This window comes from Littorina saxatilis, linkage group LG8 (genome assembly GCF_037325665.1).
Source record: "Littorina saxatilis isolate snail1 linkage group LG8, US_GU_Lsax_2.0, whole genome shotgun sequence".
NCBI lineage: Eukaryota > Metazoa > Mollusca > Gastropoda > Littorinimorpha > Littorinidae > Littorina > Littorina saxatilis.
In genome coordinates, this window is record NC_090252.1 from 1,774,808 (window position 1) to 1,790,825 (window position 16,018).

The 16,018-nt window shown below is 40.1% G+C and overlaps 2 protein-coding genes across 2 annotated transcripts in view; both read left to right on the plus strand.

The window, feature by feature from the left end:
- The window catches only part of LOC138974447 (uncharacterized), a 34,402-nt gene extending 19,124 nt beyond the window's left edge, over positions 1-15,278 (plus strand). Inside the window, exons 5-7 of the mRNA XM_070347162.1 lie at positions 12,611-12,905; positions 14,869-14,935; positions 15,273-15,278. Coding sequence (XP_070203263.1) covers positions 12,611-12,905; positions 14,869-14,935; positions 15,273-15,278 — 368 coding nt within the window. The remainder of the gene's footprint in view (positions 1-12,610; positions 12,906-14,868; positions 14,936-15,272) is intronic.
- The window catches only part of LOC138974920 (uncharacterized), a 2,075-nt gene continuing 1,332 nt past the window's right edge, over positions 15,276-16,018 (plus strand). The window contains exon 1 of the mRNA XM_070347633.1: positions 15,276-15,622. Coding sequence (XP_070203734.1) covers positions 15,358-15,622 — 265 coding nt within the window. The 5' untranslated portion in view covers positions 15,276-15,357. The remainder of the gene's footprint in view (positions 15,623-16,018) is intronic.

Genomic DNA, 16,018 nt, shown 5'->3' on the forward strand with positions numbered 1-16,018 from the left:
AAGCCAAAGTCCTATTTTCATCTGAGCCAGATTCTAATTCTAATTTGAATGATAGTCTTACAGTGCCTGGTACAATAACATCGTTCTTACCTAGATTAGGAAACCTAACAGTAAGTATTTCATTCTGATCAATAGTAGAAGGATTATTTGTAACTATAACTGTTTGCCTTATTCCTTTTACCCCGAGAGGTTCTTTCAGCCTTCTGTAAGGATCAAGAACAGAACCGAACGATTGTGCCATCTTTTTTTATTTTCAAAATAAAAAATAAGTTACAAATGGCAGAAGGTGGATTTGAAGATTTATTTGAGCCAGCGGACGACATGAGCGAAGCAATCCCTTTGGTTCCCTACCATCATTCACTGCATTATGAGGTGGCACGACATGAACTTCTGGAAGGTAAAGTTAGAGATTTCTACAAAAGTTTAGGAGAAGAACCTGATGTTTTAGATCCAAACCAGTTCAAAATGGAAGCAAATCATTTATATACAACTAGCGATAAAGGAGAAAAAGTCCAACTTACATATAAATCTAATCCTGCTAAGTTTCTATCAAAAGTTTCACTAAAACAAAAACTTACTGCTAATCGACTTAGGCAATTAGATATTGTGCCTAGCACACGGTCATCAGCTTCCCATGTTGTTTCCTTACTTCAACAAGCAGAACTAGGACTACCAACTGCTACTCAAATAGAATCTGTTCCATTGCAAGATCTTAATAAACTTGCAGATGAGGCTGATCAACTTATACAAGAGATAGAGACTTCTTTTTCTGAGGAAACTTCACTGAAGACTCCACATGAACTATTACCTATGAGAGAAATAGAAGCCCTTAATCAATCACTACAAACCATCAGAGGTGAAATAGCAAATAATCTGTCAAAACTAGGTCAGCTGGATGAAGATATAAACAAAGAGAAACAAAAACTTGCTGATGCTGATGATTTGAACCTAGAACAAGAAGTAAAAAACAGAATTTCTAAGCGTTTAAAAGATTTGCAGGAGGAGAAAGCCATAAGGTTAGAAGTTCTAAGTAACAATAGAGAACAACTGAGAACACAGGTCAGCAGAATAAAAAATACAATTCAAAGAATCCTTTACGAAGACACAACTCTTGCTGAAAGAATTAGAACGCTTTTCAGAGAGCAGGGAATCACAATAGCTAGTATACTAACTGCGTTAGGATTTGCAATAAGCACATTAGTGTTAACACTCACAGGTGGCACTGTCACACCTCCACCTCCACCTCCACCTTCATCTCCATCTGATCCGGGATGGGTAAAGAAACAACTCAAACACATTGCAGAACTATTAAAGAAACTAGCAGCAAAAGCTTTGGATGCACTTCCAGGAATCATTGGTTCAATTGTTAGCTGGCTGTTATCTTTTGCAGGTAAAGTTGTTGGTTTCATGGCTGAACATCTCTGGACTCTAATAGTTTTAATTGCAGGTGTTCTGCTAACGAGAATAAAGCAAAAGTAAGCCTACACCCACTCCACCAATTACTAGAGCAGTCTTCTGCGATTCATGATCATCACTAATACTAACAGCTTGATCATCACTAGTGACAGAATGATCTTCACCTGCAGCCCGATCTTCACTTGTCACGCTTTGTTTCTGTTCATTGTGATATGGCTGTAACATCGTTCTGATTTCTGAATTCAGTTCTTCACCCTTTCCAAGCGGCTGGGTGTCACTAGCAATAATGATTTCATTGTTATAATTTGTTATTGTTCCAATCTGCAGCTGGAGATCAGAAGGTAACATGTAAAGGCCGTTACCAACAGCAAAGTCAACTTTTGATCTTGCATAACGGAGAGAGTCTTGATACCTTTTGATGCTGGAAGGCAGATCAACTGCAGAGTTTATGACATCTTCTAAATTTGATAACAACTGTTTCTGTGCACCAAACCCTGTGCTTGTTCTCAGTATGTTTGATCGTGTCTGTGCCTGCGAGCCTAGCAAGCACCACGCATATGTTCGGATAGATTCATTGATCCTTTCAACACCTGATCCAGTGAAACCTTTGCCGGTGTCTAATATAAAAGTAGTCCATGCATTGTGGTGCTGTTGTTCTATTGATCCTAACTGTACCTGCACATTTGAAGAAAAAGATGTATGACCTGGCCAGTAATCAAAATTATACCTCCTGTGGACACCCCATAAATATAGTGTTCCCATGCCATGGTTTTTGTCTTGCTTTTGCCTAAAGTCGGTCTTAAAATCTATATTGAATTCATTGCAGAGACGCTCATACACTTTCATGTTTATCCTATTGTTGAATGGGTTCCAGCTCTTTTCATGCGGCATTGGTGCCTGAAGTTCAGACAAGATTCTCCTGCACTGATAGTAAACGTGAAATGTGTACACACACTTTGTCAGTAAGTTTGAATTATTCATGTGGTCTGCATAGGACACTCCACATCCTGTGGTTGCACAGAATATTGCAAAGTTTAACTGATTCTGATAGAACTGCATTGGGTGAGAGTTCCACATCTTTGGAACACTATCATTTTTGATTGGGGGATTTAGGTAAGAATGGAATGGGTCAGGCACTTTAACGCGAATGGATTCTGTTTCTGTTACAGCAAAGTCCAACTCATGGAAAGAAATAGTCTTTGGATTGTAATATGGTCCAGTTTTGTATTTAACGTCTTTGTTGAATTTATACTGACTCATTTTTGTTGTTGAATAAAAAATGTTTATCACACTAACAAATGTGAAGACTAGTGTGCCAGTTAAACTTGCAACCCCTATCAACAATCAAAATGGAGGAATGAAAGTTGCACTGCATGAAATTATGTACAAGGTTACTTGGTATAATATCAGTAAAAAAAAGGCTAACAACTGGGTTAGAATTAATGGTAAAACACATTCTGTAGAAGATGGTTACTATGACTTCTGCACTTTAGAGAAAGAATTGTTTGCTCCAGTAGGTATTACAGCGAGTTTAAATCATGCAAGTCTCATTGCTACTCTTACTATGCCCAAAACTAGAGAAGTAAACGTTGAGTTTCCAACCAAACTCCTTGATATGCTTGGAATTACAAATTTATACAAGGGAACACGTCCCATTGACATGGATGTTAACAGTGTACTGTTTGTTCACATGAGAGAGCTTAACACATCCTATAATCTGTTTAATGATCAGCGTTCTGATCTGCTTAGGATTCTTCCACCGAGTGATGCCTCTTTTTGTAAAATGCACGTGCCAACATTTAAGACACTTCAGTTCAAGGACTTGGAGGAAGGGTGTCATGAATTCCTACACATTGATCTGAAAAATCAAAGTGGACAACCAGTTGATTGTTTGTTTAACATTACATTGGAAATAGTTCCATAAAATATTGAGTATTAAAATGTCGAGTGGACCTACAATAGCTTATCCTGTTGCATGTTCAACTATAGAGTTGAAAGATTTAGCAGACGCTATCGACTTTGAGAGCAATGCTGAAGTTGGTGCAGTGTATGCATTCGAGTTTACAGACACTGGTCATTACAAGAGAAAGGAAATCGACGATGAAAAGAAACCAAGATTTCTCAAACTAGGTCAAATCCGTGATGTTAATGTACCTGATCCAATTGTCGATGACACATTCTACATGTGGAAACATCAGAATAAAAAATGGGTACTTAGTCCTGTTATAAAAAAGATTGACTGGGAAATGAAGTTTGAACTTGTGAGTCCATACACTCTTGTTGGAAAAGACGACACATTCCGTAAGTCAATCAATGCTGGACCACTAATTGTTAGCCTTGTTCCTGCGATTAACAGCAGGGGAGAAGTTGCAGTTAAACCTTTCCATAAGAACAACTATCTCATTCACAGAAAACAAAGTGTTGCAAAGGACGCTGACACCATTGTCGATTTTATACCCAAGCTTCCAATAGGGCAGAATGCAACTATGATATTTGATATAGTTGTCAGGAAAAGGGAAGAAACCACAAACACTGTTCTAATGAGAGGAATAAATCTCAACTGGAGACCATTAAATGTTGAAGAAGTCAGAGTATTTATTGCTGTTCAAAAGGATTCTAACACAATAAAAAAACAGACGTCAAACCAAAATGTTGTTGTTAACGCAGATATAAATAATTTAACAGAAATAAGAAGTATTAATCTTACTTATCTTGATTTGATTGCTTTCTACTATACAGATAAGGTGTTAAGCAATGAACAGCTTCAAAGCTTAGCAGAAACACTGGCCAGTGAGAATTAAGATAAATATTTTATATTTTGCATTAAAAAGATGACTAGCAGTGTGAAGCTTTATCCTAATATTGATGAAAGTGCAGCAGAAAGTCAACAATTCAGACTGGCACACATTAGTAATATACAAAAACAACTAGAAGATGAATTAGAAAAATATTCTCGCGCTAGACGTAAGTACTCAACAACTTACAACAGCCTTTCTAATGCCAGCACTGGTTCTACTATCCTTGCATCAGCTGCAGGTGTAACGGGAACAATTCTGTTAGCTACCGGAGTAGGGACTCCAGTTTCTCTAATCCTAGGTGGTGTCGCAGCAGCAGTTGGTGGTTTATCATTTATAGCATCAGCTATAATGAAAAAAATTGTGAAAAAGCTTGAAAAACACGAATCCATTTCCACTCTTGCATCATCAAAATTGTCTAGCCTAAAACTGTCTATCAGTAAAGCACTTGAAGATTCAAAAGTTTCTGACGAAGAATTCAAACAGATACAAACAGACTTTGATGACTACAAAAGTAAGAAAGCAAGTATTCAAACAAAAACACGAGCTGAATATAACAAGCCAATCGATATAGAAGATCTGAAAAAGCAGTTTTTAAAAAAGGGGATTCAAATAGGACGGGAAGAAAAAGTAAAAATAGAATCACTTGTAAAGAGTTAACTATTCGTTTAGACAGTCACATTGCATGTATCAGATATAATTCTAACAGTGAAAGAACATATGAAGTAAAGTTTGTAAATGAGAGAGCGTATTGAGCTTAAGAATGTTGTATAAGAGAAAGGGGGAATGTACGTTCTGGGTTACTGATTCCGACAGACCCGGCATTGGTTCAAAACAACCTTACTTTACTGTATTTTTTTTGTATGGATTTATGCAGTATTTTTCTGATTTTGTCGCATGTTTCATTTTAGTAAAAGTTTAGTCCAGAAGCCTATTTTGCGTTAATATTTAGGGTCTGTCGGAATCGGTGAGCCAGAACGTACATTCCCCCTTTCTCTGTTCGCGAGACGAAAATTATTGCAGATTGGCCGACTTCGACAGTGATCTCCGTTGTGTTCTTCACAGTTATGATAAAGACATCGTTCTAAGGTCAAAACAAGTCGAAATTTTGGGACTGCTGCCGGAAGGAGACCGTAATATATGGTTTCATCACTGTCAACTGGTTACAGAAAAAATCGTCTGCTCCAGTGAGCGCCGAAACCAAACGGTTGATTATCACGTGACACTTTTGCCATATTTAGAGTTCTTTGCACAGAAAATACAGCCGCGAAAAATAGCTCGCTTGAAATTGTCTTACATATCAATTCCTTTGTAATTTAAAAAGTACAAAACACCATGAAAAATCATTATCGACGATCGCGAATCTGCTTATATCAATAATACATTACAAAAAGCTCTAAATATGTAAAATAATCGTTTTCCTTGCCAGACAAGAAAACTCAAGGCATCCTGTCAGGGAGAGAATGAGCCGAACTCATTTTGACCTGAGTTCAGGATGAGCAAACGCCCTGTATTTAGGGTCTTTGTTCAAAGTCGCGTGACAGTTTTCAACGGGAGTTTCTTCTCGACCAGAAGCCTGCTGGCAATTGAACAAAATGGGGGTTGTCTTTTTACATGGTTAACATCGCGATTATTTTGCTGCACCAACTATTGTCTGCCTTCTCCAGGCATGGGAATTGAAAAAGTCAAAAAGGCTGCAATGTGTAAGTAAGCTCAGTCAACGGCGCGAAGCACCTAGCCTTACTAGGGGGGTCCGGGGGCATGACCCCCCGGAAAAAATTTTCTCCAAAGAACCCAAATTGTGCACTTTGGTGTCATCTGAGCTCCAAGGATGCCATTAAATTCAGTTTTCAGAACCATTTTTGCCTCCCTGATTTATTTTTTCGGCGGACACTTTAGCTTTTACGGCGGAACAAAATAAATAAAATAAACGGCGAAAATGTGCCTTTTGCCCGACAATTCCCATGCCTGCTTCTCATTGACAAACATTGTTTCAAAATTGGCTGAAAGTCGCACATGTGAACATCACTAGTAGGACAGGACGTGAATGAGGTTACACCGTACACCTGCTGACATGTGTGTGAAGGGTGCTGTCATCATCATCATCATCATCATCATCATCATCATCATCATCATCATCATCATCATCATCATCATCATCATCACCATCAGCAACATCATCGATCATCAATCATCATCATTCATCATCATCACCATCATCATCGTAAACAACAACAATAATTATTGTCGTCGCTGTTGTTGCGGCAAACGATACTGACAAAACAATGTTTCGGATTTCCTTATGGGGCTGTCACACTCTAGCGTTTTAAAAAAACTTATGTCTAGCGTATGAAAAGTCAAAAAATAACGTCAATACGTTGGCATACGTCGAAAAAAAGCATCTAAATTTGACTAATGGTTTAAACAGTGTTTATTCAACAATTCATATGTATTTGAACATGATACATGTTACGGATCATCAACAAGCTCAAGCTTATGGTGGTGACCCTAACGGGAGAATTAAACATATGGATTACAATAACTTGCGACGAGACTTCGACAAGTACTTTCCAAACCAAAACAAATGAGAAACAAACAAAATGTGCAAAACATACATGTATATATATATATATACATATTTGACAAAAAGCAAAGGCATAATGGAGACAGGACACGACAATAGAGTGGACAAAGAATATAAGAGGGAAAGAGAGAGAGGAAAGGAGAGGGCGAGAGAGAGAGTAAGCGAGAGAGAGAGAGAGTAAGTCGGGAGAGAGAGAGAGAGAGAGGGAGAGAGAGAGGGAGAGAGAGAGAGAGAGAGAGAGTGAGAGAGAGAGAGTACATTAGTATACATCACAATTGCATATATATACCAAAAACAATCGCTATAACTTCTTAATTAAATTTAGACTTAGATTATCTATAATGAATGGGGCATACTGCACTCAAATTCGTTTTGCCCCAAGTCGGCCAGTTGAAATAATGTATTCCTGGACTTTATCAAAAACAGATTCGTTTGATTCTTTTGACAATCGTGCATCACCAAATAAGAGTGTTGCTATCGTAATTTGGTCAGTGGGGAGAGTACCTATTGTTCTGGTTCGGTCTCTATCGTATTGAGGGCAATCTAAAAGAAAGTGTTTTACGTCTTCTGATGCGTGGCCACAGGCACACGCTGGATTATTGCTCAAATGCCTATCGACTAGGTGCTGGTTTAAATCGGTCATGCCTAACCTTAATTTACTGTGAATCACTTGGACCTGTCGTTCTCCAATGTAAAAATACGGTGGCACAACTGGATCGTTAGCAGTTAGATATCTTTTAAATTGGCTTATGGATTCAGTAAGTTTGATTGCATCAGGCAAGGCATTCCATAAATGTGTTGTTGATGGGAAAAACGATGATTTATACAATTCAGTTTTGTACGGTGGAATCTTGCGTTCTAATGGGCGTCTCCTGTGATACGGGTTTTCCGCAGATACGAGAGGTGGGAGTTCAGCACTTAAATATGGGGGAACTTTGTTATGAACAATTTTATGAAATAATATTAATTTATGGCGTTTGCGTCGTTCAGAAAGTGTAATAAAACCCGATTCTTGATATAATTTTCGGTGACTTGTTCCTCGAACTGTTCCAATAATAATTCGTATTGCCTCTAAGTGAAGACCTTCTAATTCATCTGCCAATCCGGTAGTGCAATTATCCCATACAACGTCTGCGTAATCAATACTTGGCAATATGAATGATTTATACATGTTTTCTAGGGATTTTCTGCTTAATCTATATTTATATGAGCGCAGACAAGAAATCAATAAGCGGCATTTGGCTACGATAGATTTTGTTTGGGACTCCCATTTACAATTATTTTGAACGATTACACCTAGGTGCTTGTGCTTTTCTACATCTTGTAATGTGATATCGCCAAACTTTAATTCAGTAAAATCCGGATTCTGTTGTCTGCCTAAATTTAATAATTCGGTTTTAGTTTGATTGAAAAGAACGTTCCACTTTTTTGCCCATTTAAAAATTTTACTCAGGTCTGAATTTAGAATCTCGGCTCTGAGAACATGATTTTCAACGGATAAATACATACTTGTGTCATCAGCGAATAATTTAATAACAGATTCAATATTTTTCACCATATCGTTAATATAAACGAGGAACAACGTAGGGCCTAATACTGATCCTTGTGGGACTCCTGCTGAGACGGGTAAATATGTTGACTTATTTCCTTTTAAAACAACTGCCTGTTTACGCCCAAAGAGGTAATCTTGGAACCAGATTAAGAGCCGTCCACGTATTCCGATTGCTTCCAGTTTCCTAATGAGGCCCTTGTGCCATACTTTATCAAACGCTTTAGATATGTCAAAGAATACGGCTTGGGTAGGAATATTATTGTCCAGAGATTTACACAAGTCATTATACAAAGAAATTAACTGGTAGGTGGTGGAATCTTTTGGTATGAATCCAGACTGGTAAGGCGTAAGAATGCTGTTCAGAGTTAAGTATTCAAATACTCGTGACTGGACACATTTTTCAAACACCTTTCCGATACAGCTTAGGAGAGAAATGGGTCGATAATTTGAACAATCAGTTTTATCTCCTTTTTTAAAAATCGGTGATACATGGGCTTTTTTCCATTCCATTGGAAACCTGCCTTCCTGGAGAGATCTGTTATACAAGAGGGTTAAAGCTTCTGAGATGTGCCTGGCACTAGATATCAAAATTCTGTTGTGCACCTGGTCGGGACCAGCGGCTTTTGTTTTATCAAGGTTTATTAAAACTGTTTCTACTTCCTGAGTACGTAGGATCACATCGTCCAAGACACTATCTAATCTGTCAACGTCAGGAACGTTGTCATCATCATCTGGTAATTTTGACTGTTCAACAAAGAAATTGTTGAAGAGTGTTGCTTTTTCTTCATTTCCATAATGTGTTACACCATCAAATATTAAGGGTGGAATTGCGTCAGCGTTTGAACCTCTTTTCGCCAAGAACGATTTAACTAATTTCCACCAACTTTTTGTCCCGAAATGATTCATTTCTGATACTCGACCGTCAATTTCTTTTAAATATTCTAATTTCCGGGTTCGTATAGCATCTGTGTAATCGTTGCGAATATTGCGAAAGGTTTCTCAAGCATCGGGTGTATCCAAACGAGCTGCTATTGTATGAACAACTCTTTTCTTATTCCGTAATTTCAGTATGTCTGATGTTAACCAGGGGGCATCGTTTTCTCGCACAGTTACCGTTTTAACAGGCATACATTTCTTTGCTGATAATAATAAATTTTCTGAAAGCGTCTGTGCTGCCTTGTCAATACAATCTTGACTCGCGATCTCTATCCAATTAACGTTCTGTAATTCTGTAACGTTAGTGCATCGACGTTTAATTTATTATAATCAAAAATAACACGTTTAAATCTATTCTCTTTCGGAATGTGATTTTTCAACTTCAGTAATGGAACTGAGTGATCACTACAAACTGGTGGTAGGACCAAGACCTCATCAACAATGTCCGTACTTGCTGTTAGAATCAAATCGATACAAGTTTTGGAAATTTCGGTTATTCGGGTAGGGAATTCAACCAATTGGTGTAAATTATTCAGAAAAATAATATCTAATAAGTGAGTGGAGGGATTATTACTGTAATCAGAATTAAAATCTCCGAGAACAAAATATTTGTGGGGTAAGTTGCCAACCGTTCTAATTGACTGGTCGACCAACTTCCAATAATCTACGGTTGAATTTGGAGGTCTGTAAAAGGAACCAACAAGAATTGTCTCCTGATTCAATTTCGTTTCAATCCAGACAGCTTCTAAATCTTTAACATCTAAATCAGGTCTGTATTTGCACACTAAATTGTTCTTAACATAGACTGCAACCCCACCGTGTGGATCATTTTGTCGATCTTTTCGTACTGGTAAATGAAAATCTTGAATACAAATTTCATTATCACTGACTGCTTCTGATAACCAAGTCTCAGACATGGTAACAATATCAAAGTGCTTCATTTCAAATTCTAAAATATCCAGTTTATGTCTTAGACTTCTCACGTTCATGTGTACGACAACCAATTCCCCCGAAGGCCTTGTGTCCCGAGGTCCAGGATTTAAATGCACATCACCAGCCAGCAATATTAAATTCAATATATGCAATAAAACAAAAACTACAGAGATTGCCATAAAAATAAATACACGACTAAACCTGTCAAGGGTACGTGTTATAGTAAAGTCTGTCTGGACAGGAGGACATGTGTTTGTTTTACAATGTGAAGTGGGAGTCAAGGAATTCAGGAAGAAAAACAGCATTAGTGCCACAACACAACCGTCATCACCTTGAAAGAAGAGAACTAAAAATGCCGGGATCTGTTCCTTATTCAGGAAGGATAATTTTCGTGAAAGTCTGTTTGCAGTGGGGCAAAACCCGCCGATTCTAGCCCTGTGACTTTGGACATGTATTGGCATTACGTGATAGCATCTTTGAAAAGTTTAGCATGTAGTCTGGGCCAGAAAGGCGGAATGCATGCCTGGGAAAATACATTTTTTAAGTAAGAAGTACAACATTCTCTGAAATACATGGTACAATAGGAAATATCACATCTCTCTGAAAATTCAAAACTCTGGGAATATTTGTGCAGACACATAGTATTAGACAAGGGACATAAGAAAAAGAGAGAGTAAACAACACAATAGACAACTTAGCAATGAAATATAACTAAATTCTAAAAGTTCTAAAAATGTAAAGAACACAATTTGGAAAAACAAGACTTGGTTATTACTGCGAAACTTTGCCTGGTCAAGGAGACGGCTTTGTTTCGCAACATACTATAACGGAACATTGGACATTAACTGATATCTGAAGAAAAGACAGAAGAGCATGAACTTAGACGGCAGAGACTACATTTTCTGACGCAAAGTGGAGCCGCTGCGTATTTTCACATAGTTATGTCAGTGCAGCGTTAAATTCCTTTACACATGAAAAAGGGTGAGAAGGATTTGACTAATGCATAACGTATTCATAGCGTACGTCTAACTTATTTGAAACACATCACTAACTTATATAAAACTTATGATAGCGTATCATAACGTATGTCTAGCTAGCGGCCTCGCCTTATGCCCAACGTATAAGTAACGTATGAGAAACCTATGCGCAGCGGGCTCGGCTTGTTTCGAACGATCACGTGACAATCACAATAAATATTGCGTCAATCTCAGACAGAACATCATTCCACACTGTGCGAGCAACCAACATGGGTCAGAAGACGCAGACTGCTACCAAGAGCGGCAGAGGAAGAGCCATTTATATACAGGGACAGCAAAACGCCAATGATACGATAGTTGTACGGTAGCGACACGTTCAGTAAGTTACACGATCGTCAGACATGCTTCTAATACGTTAGATATAGGTAAGACATAGGTTACAAGTAAGTTACTACTGTAATAGGTTATCGATAAGTTAGCTGTATGGTCCACCTTCCTGCTAGCGTAGCTCGACGTATCTCAACGTATCTCGACGTATGAGTAACTACCTGTAACGTTAACATATGCGTAGTGTATGTCTAGCGTATGCCTAACGTATGAAGAGTACGTCGGCATACGTCCACAAATTTTGAACATGTTCACATTTTTGTTCTCGGTCTCAGCATACAACAACGTATGCCAGCTTATAGCAGCGTGCTTTTAACGTATTACTACTTATAAGAAACCTACACCAGTCCTAACTTATGTCAAACGTACTCTAGCGTTTCGATGAAAATTCTCATAAGTTACTGCTATTCGTTATAGTGTGACAGCCCCATAACAGTGCTCTGATGCCAGCTAGTTTGCTCAAATGACGTCTTAGTTGAATGAATGACGCGATGTGTATGACGTTGTTTTTTGTCAAGTGTTACTCTATCGTCATCGTACCAGAACGTTCTAGTTTTGTTGGAGGACGGTTTGTTTTGTGCACGCTGTGTGTGTCGTCTGATTCCATCCAAAATGTGTCAACTGAAGGAAAGGCATCCAGCTGACTCGGAGAAAAGTTTGTTCATTTAGTCTCCATGAAATGTAATTTTCTAAAATAAGAATGTTCTTGGCAGTTATATCCATTTTGTTATGCTTATTGCTATGTTCCTGATGCTGTGTTTCGCATGTAACTGGTGAAACGGACTCAATGTAACAGAGCCTTCCTTTCACATTGTGTTGTAATACATGTACAGTATATTGTTTAGGTTATATTTTATGTGTAAACAGGTATGACAGTTCTGGTAGTGCAGGGGTTGAGGTGGCTGATCGCGGGCCTACATCTTCCCTATCACCAGGGTCACGATGTGCAAGTCGTCTCTACATGTAACACTGCCTTGTTTTCACATTGTCCTGCAACATATGAACCTTACTATTGTTTGTGTTCCAACAGGTAAGACGGTGGTGTTGGTGCTGCAGGGCGTGAGGTGGCTGCGAGAGGGGCACGATGTGCACGTCATCTCAACAAAGTACGCCAGCAGGGCCGTCAGCACATCCATCACACAACAGCTGGAGATGTCGCAGAGCGCGGGCCCGACGCCTTCCCTGACACCAGGCAGCGTGTCGTACCACCGGTACGATATCTTGGGCAGGGAGGCGGATGTCGAGCAGGCAGTCACCGACCTCTTGGCATGTGTGGAACACGGCAACCTACACGTCTTGATCGACGAGGCGCGCTTTGACAGCAGGTTTGTGTTCATATGGGTGTGTGTGTGTGTGTGTGTGTGTGTGTGTGTGTGTGTGTGTGTGTGTGTGTGTGTGGGTGTGTGTGTGTGTGTGTGTGTGTGTGTGTGTGTGTGTGTGTGTGTGTGTGTGTGTGTGCGAAAGAGGAAGAGTGAGAGCTGTCTGATTGATGTAACTCGCACCACCCTGTATGCCTGGAATTGCATGTTGTCATAACCACAATCTGCTTAAAATCCTAAAGACGTAATTATGGTATAATATTAAGCGACATCTTTTGCGGACAACTGTTATAAGCTTATCATATCTCATGTGAGTGTGACACACATCTCTAACACCTTGTCTCATGTGAGTGTGACACACATCTCTAACAGCATGTCTCATGTGAGTGTGACACACATCTCTAACACCATGTCTCATGTGAGTGTGACACACATCTCTAACACCATGTCTCATATGAGTGTGACACACATCTCTAACACCATGTCTCATATGAGTGAGACACACATCTCTAACACCATGTCTCATGTGAGTGTGACACACATCTCTAACACCATGTCTCATGTGAGTGTGACACACATCTCTAACACCATGTCTCATGTGAGTGTGACACACATCTCTAACACCATGTCTCATGTGAGTGTGACACACATCTCTAACACCATGTCTCATGTGAGTGAGACACACATCTCTAACACCATGTCTCATGTGAGTGTGACACACATCTCTAACACCATGTCTCATGTGAGTGACACACATCTCTAACACCATGTCTCATGTGAGTGACACACATCTCTAACACCATGTCTCATGTGAGTGACACACATCTCTAACACCATGTCTCATGTGAGTGACACACATCTCTAACACCATGTCTCATGTGAGTGAGACACACATCTCTAACACCATGTCTCATGTGAGTGACACACATCTCTAACACCATGTCTCATGTGAGTGTGACACACATATCTAACACCATGTCTCATGTGAGTGTGACACACATCTCAAACACCATGTCTCATGTGAGTGTGACACACATATCTAACACCATGTCTCATGTGAGTGTGACACACATCTCAAACACCATGTCTCATGTGAGTGTGACACACATCTCTAACACCATGTCTCATGTGAGTGTGACACACATCTCTAACACCATGTCTCATGTGAGTGTGACACACATCTCTAACAACATGTCTCATGTGAGTGTGACACACATCTCTAACACCATGTCTCATGTGAGTGTGACACACATCTCTAACAATATGTCTCATGTGAGTGTGACACACATCTCTAACACCATGTCTCATGTGAGTGTGACACACATCTCTAACACCATGTCTCATGTGAGTGTGACACACATCTCTAACACCATGTCTCATGTGAGTGTGACACACATCTCTAACAACATGTCTCATGTGAGTGTGACACACATCTCTAACACCATGTCTCATGTGAGTGAGACACACATCTCTAACACCATGTCTCATGTGAGTGTGACACACATCTCTAACACCATGTCTCATATGAGTGAGACACACATCTCTAACACCATGTCTCATGTGAGTGCATGTGACACACATCTCTAACACCATGTCTCATGTGAGTGTGACACACATCTCTAACACCATGTCTCATGTGAGTGTGACACACATCTCTAACACCATGTCTCATGTGAGTGTGACACACATCTCTAACACCATGTCTCATGTGAGTGTGACACACATCTCTAACACCATGTCTCATGTGGTGAGTGTGACACACATCTCTAACACCATGTCTCATGTGAGTGTGACACACATCTCTAACACCATGTCTCATGTGGTGAGTGTGACACACATCTCTAACAACATGTCTCATGTGAGTGTGACACACATCTCTAACACCATGTCTCATGTGAGTGAGACACACATCTCTAACACCATGTCTCATGTGAGTGTGACACATCTCTAACACCATGTCTCATGTAAGTGTGGCACACATCTCTAACACCATGTCTCATGTGAGTGTGGCACACATCTCTAACACCATGTCTCATGTAAGTGTGACACACATCTCTAACACCATGTCTCATGTGAGTGTGGCACACATCTCTAACACCATGTCTCATGTGAGTGAGACACACATCTCTAACACCATGTCTCATGTGAGTGTGACACACATCTCTAACAACATGTCTCATGTGAGTGTGACACACATCTCTAACACCATGTCTCATGTGAGTGTGACACACATCTCTAACAACATGTCTCATGTGAGTGTGACACACATCTCTAACACCATGTCTCATGTGAGTGTGACACACATCTCTAACACCATGTCTCATGTGAGTGTGGCACACATCTCTAACACCATGTCTCCATTCTGTGTCACAGGGGTAAGCATGGTCCCCGTCTCACACGCCTTGTAACACGCCTAGCGCAGCGAGTACCACACCTGTACCTGTGGTGTGCCGGTGTTATGAACCACGACATACCCCCAGCACTGCAGACACAGGTGTTCACTGTCCCCCTCCGCTCGGCGCCCGCCATCCTGCGTCAAATACAGCCCGTGATGGACAGGTTAAAAGTCAAGGACTACAAAGACAGCGGCGTGCCTGCCATTGGGGACGGGCTGAACGTGATACGGCTGAGTCACCATGGCAACGCTCACACAGGTCGGTGGCCGTTGGACTGCGCACAGTGTGGTCAGGATATCGCTGCCGTGCTGCGCCGTCTGGGTGTGGGTAAGTTGTGTAGCTGATTATGATGGTGATGATGTTGGAGGTGGTGTTGGTGTTGGTGGGGGTGTTGGTTATGATGATGATGATGATGATGATGATGATGATGATGATGATGATGGTTGTGGTGGTGGTGGTGGTGATGATGATGATGATTGTGGCAGGTTTGAGTTGAGGGGTAAACCTTCTCGTTCCACCACTCCCCCCCACCCCCCCCCGCCCCCGCCCCCCCGCCCTCTTTTATTGAAAAGTCTTCGCTCACTTTAAAAGAACTAAAATGTCAATCAAATCCAAAGTCAGGTCAGTCTGCAGGGAGAAAAATGACGTCATTTTTATTGACGTAAACTGCAAAATTACGTCATGACGTCGAAGTTTTGCTGTCTGTGTCTAAAATGTACACAC